At 49.7% G+C, this 9,340-nt stretch overlaps 1 protein-coding gene across 6 annotated transcripts in view; it reads left to right on the top strand.

Annotated features, from left to right (window-relative positions):
- PGPEP1 (pyroglutamyl-peptidase I) overlaps nt 1-9,340 on the top strand; it is a 32,104-nt gene that overhangs the window by 12,647 nt on the left and 10,117 nt on the right. For 3 of the 6 annotated variants that reach the window (XM_026456899.1, XM_026456895.1, XM_026456900.1), the window contains exons 3-4: nt 4,685-4,801; nt 6,182-6,414. In XM_026456899.1, coding sequence (XP_026312684.1) covers nt 4,685-4,801; nt 6,182-6,414 — 350 coding nt within the window. Of the gene's footprint in view, nt 1-4,621; nt 4,802-6,181; nt 6,415-9,340 lie in introns of all 6 variants that reach the window. The other 3 variants (XM_026456894.1, XM_026456897.1, XM_026456898.1) reach the window with 3 other exon arrangements.

Raw genomic sequence — 9,340 nt, 5'->3', positions numbered from 1 at the left:
TTTCCTTTTTCCTTTCCTTTCCTTTCCTTTTTCCTTTCCTTTCCTTTTTCCTTTCCTTTCCTTTTTCCTTTACCCTTTCCCCTTTCCCCTCCTTTCCTTTCCTTTCTTCAGAATCTCATTCTGTCATCCAGGCTGGAGTGCAGTGGCGCAATCTCAGCTCACTGCAACCTCCGCCTCCCGGGTTCAGGTGGTTGTCATGCCTCAGCCTCCTGGGTAGCTGGGACTCGGCTAGTTTTTGTATTTTTAGTAGAGACACGGTTTCGCCATGTTGGCCAGGCTGGTCTTGAACTCCTGGCCTCAAGCAATCCTCCTGCATTGGCCTCCCAAATCGCTGGGATTACATGTGTGAGCCACCCACCCCTGACCCTGTTTTTCTGAATATAGCTTTCCCTATTGACTTTTAAAGTCACACATCCCATGAAACTCAAGGCATCGCCTTGTGCCCATTAGGGAAAAGACAGAAAAGAGGCAGATCTATTGATATGGGACTATGGGTTGTTTTATTTTATTTTTTGATTTTGTAAAACATTGACACGGTTCAAAAGTCAAAAACATGTGATGAGTTTTTTGCAGAGAAGTCTCCCTCCCGTCCCCATCCCCCCCCATTCCTTCCTTGTCCAGAAGGTGGCGCAGTCTCGCCATAGGTCATGCCTGAAAATCCCTCCAGGTTGGTCCAGAGATTACTCAGTCTTTTAAATATTTTAATTTTGTTTTTAATTTTGATGAAATCCAGTTTATCGATTTTTTTCTTTTATTGTCTGTGTTTTTTGTGTCATTTGGGGTGTGGGGGCTTTTTGGTTTTTTTTTTTTTTTGAGATAGGGTCTCACAATGTTGCCCAGGCTGACCTTGAACTCCTGGCCTCAAGTGATCCGCCCCAGTAGCTGGGATTACAGGCATGAGCCACTGTGCCTGGCTGCTGATTTGTGTTTTGTTTGTTGGTTTGTTTTGAGACAGAGCGAGACTCTGGCTGGAGTGCAGTGGTGTGATCTTGGCTCACTGCAACCTCCACCTCCCAAGTTCAAGCAATTCTCCTGCCTCAGCCTCCTGAGTAGCTGGGGCTACAGGCACGCATCACCACGCCTGGCTAATTTTTTTTGTGTTTTTAGTAGAGATGGGGTTTCACCATGTTGGCCAGGCTGGTCTCAAACTCCTGACCTCAAATGATCTATCCGCCTCGACATTCCAAAGTGCTGGGACTACAGGCATGAGCCACTGCACCGGGCCTGCTGATTTGTTTTTAAGAGAGAAAAGAGCTCTGTGGGTCTCCTCTTGGAGATTAGGGGAAGATGCATTTACAAACTGTAAAGTTTTCTCCTCTGGGACGTATTGAATATGAGGTGGGAAAACCAGGCTTCAGAGTAATGATCTCTCTCAATAGCAATTATGTATTGACTCATCTGCAGTGCAGCAATGCCCTGTTTGGCATTTATTCCCCACCCATCAGCATGAGAAGTTTGCATGAGCACGTTCACCGCAGCATGGCTTTACAATAAGGAAAATCAGAAGCCACTTAGATGTTCCAGTGTAGGGGAATGTTTAAATCCATGGTGACCAGTTTCTGAGATGGTGTATTACACAGCAGAGAAAAGAGTATGCTGAGATCTCCGTATAGTAATGTAGATAGATCTCCCAGATAGACTGCTGAGTGGAGCAAACATAGTTGCAGGATAAAATCAATGGCTGGGCACAGTGGCTCATGCCTGTCATTCCAGCAGTTTGGGAGACTGAGGTAGGAAGATCACTTGAACCCTGGAGGTCAAGGCTGCAGTGAGCGCTGATGGTGCCACTGCACTCCAGCCTCAGTGACTGGAGCTGGACCCTGTCTCAGAATTTTTTTTTTTACTGACTATGAATGGAAAAGCAGCAGTAAATCTTTTTGAAAACTTTACTTTTGGCCGGGCATGGTGGCTCACGCCTGTAATCCCAGCACTTTGGGAGGCCAAGGCGGGTGGATTATGAGGTCTGGAGATGGAGACCATCCTAGCCAACGTGGTGAAACTCCTCTCTACTAAAAATACAAAAATTAGCCGGGCATGGTGGTATGTACCTGTAATCCCAGCTACTGGGGAGGCTGGGGCAGGAGAATCGCTTGAACCCAGGAGGCGGAGGTTGCAGTGAGCTCAGATCGCGCCAGTGCACTCCAGCCTGGGCGACAGAACGAGATTCCATCTATAAAAAAAAACTTTTAAGTGCTGTTAGACTTTATCTCAATACAATTTTTTTAAAAGGATAAAATTGAGCCAGGTACAGTGGCTCACGCCTATAATCCCAGCGCTTTGGGAGGCAGAGGTGGGCGGATCACCTGAGGTCAGAAGTTCGAGACCAGCCTGACCAACATGGAGAAACCCTGTCTCTACTAAAAATACAAAATTAGCCAGGCATGGTGGCGCATGCCTGTAATCCCAGCTACTCGGGAGGCTGAGGCAGGAGAATCGCTTGAACCCAGGAGGTAGAGATTGCGGTGAGCGGAGATCGTGCCATTGCACTCCAGCCTGGGCAACAAGAGCGAAACTCCGTCTCAAAAAACAAAAATAAAAGATAAAATTGATGTAAAAACAAGCCAGGTGTGGTGGTACATGCCTGTAGTCTCTACTAAGGCTAAGATGGGAGGATCACCTGAATCTAGGAATTCAAGACCAGCCTGGGCAATGTAGTAAGACCCCATCTCTAAATTAGAAACAGGTCTCCATGGGGCTGAGTGCAGTGGCTCCTGCCTGTAATCCCAGCACTGTGGGAGGCCAAGGGGGGCGGATCACTTGATCTTAGGAATTGGAGACCATCCTGGCCAACATGACGAAACCCCATCTCTTCTAAAAATACAAAAATTAGTTGGTGTGGTGGCGGGCACCTTGTAATCCCAGTACTCAAGAGGCTGAGGCGGAAGAATCTCTTGAGCCTGGGAAGTAGAGGTTGCAGTAAGACAAGATCGTACCACTAAATGACTTTTGATAATCCATCTCAAAAAGAAAGAAAGAGAGGGACTCACGCCTGTAATCCCAGCACTTTGGGAGGCCGAGGTGGGCGGATCATGAGGTCAGGAGATCGAGACCATCCTGGCTAACACGGTGAAACCCCGTCTCTACTAAAAATACAAAAAATTAGCTGGGTATGGTGGCAGGCACCTGTAGTCCCAGCTACTGGGGAGGCTGAGGCAGGAGAATGGCATGAACCCGGGAGGCGGAGCTTGCAGTGAGCCAAGACAGCACCACTGCAGTCCAGCCTGGGCGAAACAGCAAGACTGTCTCAAAAAAAAAAAAAAAGAAGGGAGGAAGAAACAGGTCTGCATGATGTGTGCCGTGCCCTGTCACCTCTGTGGTGTGAAGATGGGAATCAGGTTTGTTAAGGGAATGGATAGTGGGATCTTTGAAAAATATAATTTATCTTTTTTTGTTTTTTTGATTGTTTTTTTTTTTTTGAGACAGAGTCTTGCTCTGTCGCCCAAGCTGGAGTGCGGTGGCATGATCTGGGCTCACACTGCAACCTCCACCTCCCAGATTCAAGCCATTCTCATGCCTCAGCCTCCCGAGTAACTGGGAGTACAGGCGCGCACCATCATGCCCAGATACTTTTTGTATTTTTAGTGAAGACAGGGTTTTTCCATGTTGACCAGGGTGGTCTTGAACTCCTGACCTCAGGTGTTCCACCCGCCTCAGCCTCCCAAAGTGCTGAGATTACAGGCGTGAGCCACCGTACTCAGCCACCTCTCAGTGTTCTTGAGTTTTCTTCTGGGATACTGCTGAGTTACTTGGGAACAGGTTGAATTTTTTTTTTCTTCCCCTTGAGACAGAGTTTTACTCTTATTACCCAGGTTGGAGTGCCGTGGCACAATCTTGGCTCACTGCAATCTCTGCCTCCCGGGTTAAAGCCATACTCCTGCCTCAGCCTCCTGAGTAGCTGGGATTACAGGCACCTGCCACCACGCCCGGCTAATTTTTGTATTTTTTAGTACAGATGGGGTTTCACCATGTTGGCCAGGTTGACGCAAACTACCAACCTCAGGTGATCCGCCCAAAGTGCTGGGATTAAAGGCGTGAGCCACCATGCCTGGCCTTTTTTTTTTTTTTTTTTTTTGTGAGATGGAGTTTCGCTCTTGTTGCCCAGGCTGGAGTGCAGTTATGTGATCTCAGCTCACTACAATCTCTGCCTCCGAGGTTCAAGCAGTTCTGCCTCAGCCTCCCAAGTAGCTGGGATTACAGGCGTATGCTACCACACCGGCTAATTCTTGTATTTTTAGTAGAGATGGGATTACACCATGTTGGCCAGACTGGGCTCGAACTCCTGACCTCAGGTGATCTGCCTACCTTGGCCTCCCAAAGTGCTGAGATCACAGGCCTGAGCCACCGCACCCGGCCTGATACTCTGTTATTCCCATTTTACAGATGAGGAAACTGAGACTCTGAGAGGTTAAGTGGATTGCCCAAGGTCACACAGGCAGGATTGAGTCCAAGGAACCTGGGATTTAACCCCAGGGGCCATAGAATCATGTCACCTTAGAGATGCAGAGAGACTTCGAGGCAAGTAGGTGGGGAAGGAAATGAGAGGCTTTGAACTCTATCAACACTCACCACTTCCCATCCTGCAGAATAAGTCAGAAGAGTGGCCTGTTTGTTTCACCCCCAGGGAGTGCATTATCCCCATAGCTGCCGTCAGGGGCCACGAGGCTCCCGCTCTCCTCTCTTCCAGGAGCTGGAAAAGCTAGGCCTTGGGGACAGTGTGGACCTGCACGTGTACGAGATTCCAGTTGAGTACAAAACAGTCCAGAGACTCATCCCTGCCCTGTGGGAGAAGCACAGTCCACAGGTGAGTGGTGCCGAGGGGCGGTGCTTCCTCATCAGGACTTACAGGTTGGCACCCTTCATGTGGAGGACTTAGGTGGCTTTATTCCTGATCGGATCATGTGACCAATGCCACACGGTCTTGTCTTCAAAAGGGCTTTTCAGGCCGGGCACGGTGGCTCACACCTGGAATCCCAGCACGTTGGGAGGCCAAGGCAGATGGATCACCTGAGCTCAGGAGTTCGCGACCAGCCTGGGCAACATGGCAAAACCCTGTCTGTACTAAAAATACAAAAAATTAGCCGGGTATGGTGGCGGGCGCTTGTAGTCCTAGCTACTTGGGAGGCTGAGGCAGGAGAATCGCTTGAAACCGGGAGGCGGAGGTTGCAGTGAGCCGAGAGTGTGCCATTGCACTCCAGCCTGGGCAGCAGAGCGAGACTTAGTCTCAAAAAACCCAAAGGGCTATCCAGGCCAAGGGTAGTGGCTCATGCCTGCAATCCCAGCACTTTGGAAGACTGCGGCGGCAGGAGGATTGCTTGAGTCCAGAAGTTTGAGACCGGCCTGGGCAGCATAGTGAGACCCCATCTCTACAAAAAAATTTAAAAATTAGGCATGATGGTGCACGCTTATAGTTCCAGCTATTCAGAAGGCTGAGGCAGGAGGATTGCTTGAGCCCAGGCGTTTAAGACTACAGTGAGCCAAGATATTTGTGCCACTGCACTCCTGCCTGAGCAGCAGAACAAGCTCCCGTCTCTTACAAAAACAAACGAGACTGGGCATAGTGGCTCACGCCTGTAATCCCAGCACTTTGGGATGCCAAGGCGGGCAGATCACCAGAGGTCAGGAGTTCGAGACCAGCCTGGCCAACATGGCGAAACCCTGTCTCTACTAAAAATACAAAATTAGCCGGGTGTGGTGGCACACATCTGTAATCCCAGCTACTCAGGAGGCTGAGACCGGAGAATCACTTGAACCCAGGAGGGGGAGGTTGCAGTGAGCTAAGATCGCACCACTGTACTCCAGCCTGGGCGACAGAGCAAGACTCCATCTCAACAAACAAAGAAACAAACAAAAACACTGCGCTGGCATTTTAACAGCTGCATAGTAGCTCATTATTTATTGAACTAACTCCCGTGGATGGCTAGTTAGCTTGTTTCCTGTATTTGATTTCGATAACAGGAAGAGCTGCAATGAACAGCCTTGCATGTTTCAAATTCTTGCCTGTCTTACATGGCATACCTTTTTGCAAGAGTGACTGCAGGGTCTATTCCAGCAGCAGGAGGTCAGAAACAACACAACCCCAGGCAGAGCCCAGTAAGGATGCTGCCTTTTCCTTGGCCTCAGGGGGACCCCCTCCGAGTCCCATGGGCAGGCCATGTTAAGTCCTGCCCCTGTCTGTGTGCAGCTGGTGGTGCATGTGGGGGTGTCAGGCATGGCGACCACAGTCACACTGGAGAAATGTGGACACAACAAGGGCTACAAGGGGCTGGACAACTGCCGCTTCTGCCCCGGCTCCCAGTGCTGCGTGGAGGACGGGCCTGAAAGCATTGACTCCATCATCGACATGGACGCTGTGTGCAAGCGAGTCACCACGTTGGGCCTGGATGTATCGGTGACCATCTCGCAGGATGCTGGCAGGTAGGGCCCTGTGGGGTGGGGGTGAGTGAGGATTTCCCTTCTCCACTCACTGAGTCTGGTGTGGAACAAGTCAAGCGTGTTGACCTTGGCCTCTTTGGACCAAGCACTCAGTGTATACGAGGCACACAGCCAAGTATTTGTATGTAGCAGGTGCTGTCGATTCTGCTCCTGGGACTCATGGATCTGCCCACTTCTCCCCACCATCACGGTCCCCACCGCGGCCCCCAGCATCTCCCACCTGGACAGTGCCCCAGGCTCCACCTCAGTCTTCCTCCCTGCTGCCTCCACCGCAACCCAATCAGGCAGTTTCTGTGTTAATTTCCTGGAGCTGCTGTAACAAATACCCACAAACCGGGTGGTTTCACATAGCAGAAGCGTATTGTGTAACAGCCTTGGAAGTCAGAAGTCCAAGGTCAAAGTGGTAGCAGGACTGGTTCCTTCTGGAGGTGCTGAGGGTGAATCTGTCCCGGGCATCTCTCCTGCAGCTGGTGGCTGCCAACCATCCTTGGATTGTAGACACATCACTCCAGTCCCCACCCCCATCCTCACATCACCTTCTTCCCTTTGTGTGTGGCCATATGGTCTTCTTATTAGGACACCAGTCATATTTAGGACTTATCCTAATCCAGTATAACCTCATCTTTTTTTTTTTTTTTTTTTTTTTTAATTTTTTTGAGACGGAGTTTTGCTCTTGTTGCCCAGGCTGGAGTGCAATGGCATGATCTCAGCTCACTGCAACCTCCACCTCTTGGGTTCAAGCGGTTCTCCTGCCCCAGCCTCCCAAGTAGCTGGAATTATAGGCATGCACCACTATGCATGACTAATTTTGTATTTTTATTAGGGACAGAGTTTCTCCATGTTGGTCAGGCTAGTCTCGAACTCCCGACCTCCGGTGATCCGCCCACCTCCGCCTCCCAAAGTGTTGGGATTACAGGTGTGAGCCACTGTGCCCAGCTGACTTCATCTTAATGTAACTAATTACATCTGCAGAGATCCTCTTTCCAAATAAGATGACATTCTTATTTTTTTTGAGACAGAGTTTTACTCTTGTTGTCCAGGCTGGAGTGCAATGATGCAATCTCAGCTCACTGCAACCTCCACCTTCCAGGTTCAAACAACTCTCCTGCTCCAGGCTACCAAGTAGCCGGGATTACAGGCATGCGTCATCACGCCCAGCTAATTTTTTGTATTTTTAGTAGAGATGCGGTTTCACCATGTTGGTCAGGCTGGTCTTGAGCTCCCGACTTCAGGTGATCCACCCTCCTCAGCCTCCTAAAGTGCTGGGATTACAGGCATGAGCCACCAAACCTGGCCCAAATAAGGTCACATTCTGAGGTCCCAGGTGAATATGAATGTTGAGGAGATGATCCAACCTATTGCAAAAGTTCTTTTATAAATTTAAATCAGGGCCAGGTGCAGTGGTTCACACCTATAATCCTAGCACTTTGGGAGGTCAAGGCAGGAGGATCACTTGAGCCCAGGAGTTCGAGACCAAACTGGGCAACATAAGGAGACCCCATCTTAACAAATAAAAAAATGGCAGACTGAGGCAGGAGGATTGCTTGAGCCTGGAGTTTGAGGCTGCAGTGAGCTGTGATAGCGCCACTGCACTCCAGCCTGGGTGACAGAACAAGACACTGTTGACTCTAAATAAATAAATAAATGCATGTGTCCCTTTCCTAGACCTTCCCTATGGCTCCCATTGCACGTAGAATAAAATCCCAACCCTGGTGCTTGGCCCGCCTCTCCACCCTGCTCTGCCTCTAATCACCCCATGTCCATTGTACTCCAGACACATAAACCGGCTTCCTCCTGCTCCTCAAACACACCAAGCTCACTCCAGCCTCAGGGCCTTTGCATGCCCTATGGCCTCTGCCCAAAACACCTTCCTCTGGGAACTCCTCTTTCCAGTCTTTTTTTTTTTGTTTTTGTTTTTTGAGATGGAGTCTCACTCTGTTGCACAGGCTGGAGTGCAGTGGCGCGATCTTGGCTCACTGCAACCTCCGCCTCTGATGTTCAAGTAATTCTCCTGCCCCAGCCTCCCAAGTAGCTGGGATTACAGGCATGCGCCATCATATCGGGCTAACTTTTGTATTTTTGGTAGAGGCGGGGTTTCGCCATTTTGGCCACACTAGGGTGGTCTTGAACTCCCAACCTCAAGTGATCCACCTGCCTCAGCCTCCCAAAGTGCTGGGATTACAGGCCTGAGCCACCGCGCCTGGCCCTCTTCCCAGTCTTAACTCCAACACGAGTCACCTCCTTGTGATTTGTAGGCCTGTCCAACTCCGCAGACCAAGTTATACCCTCCCAGCACTGGCTTCCTCACTTCTCCCTAATCTCTGTGCTTGTCCAACTCAAAGGCGGCTGTTGGTCAGTGCAGTTGATTGGCTGAAGGAAGGAGTGCCTGGATTTACCGTCAGGATTTTTGTTTTTGGAGACAGGGTCTCACTCTGTTGCCTAGGCTGGAGTCCAGTGGTATAATCGGGGCTCACTGCAGCCTTGACCTCCTGAGATTAAGTGATCCCCCCTGCCTCAGCCTCCTGAGTAGTGGGGACTACAAATGCACACCACCACATCCAGCTAATTTTTGTATTTTTTGTAGAGACAGAATCTTGTTACATTGCCCAGACAGCTCTTGAATAACTGGGGCTCAAAGTGATCCTCCTGCCTCAGCCTCCCAAAGTGCTGGGATTATAGGCAAAAGCCACCGCACACCACTGAGTTCTTTTTAAAGCTAACGTTTTTTTCTCTTTTTAAATTGAAAACTAATTGTTAAATTGTTTGTTTGTTTTGACAGGATCTCGTTCTGTAGCCCAGGCTAGAGTGCAGTGGCAAAATCACAGCTCACTGCAGCCTTGACTTTTTGGGCTTAGGTGATCCTCCCACCTCAGCCTCCCAGGTAGCACAACCAAACCCAGCTAATTTT

This window comes from Piliocolobus tephrosceles, chromosome 21 (assembly GCF_002776525.5).
Source record: "Piliocolobus tephrosceles isolate RC106 chromosome 21, ASM277652v3, whole genome shotgun sequence".
NCBI lineage: Eukaryota > Metazoa > Chordata > Mammalia > Primates > Cercopithecidae > Piliocolobus > Piliocolobus tephrosceles.
This window is presented reverse-complemented; position numbering and strand designations above follow the sequence as displayed.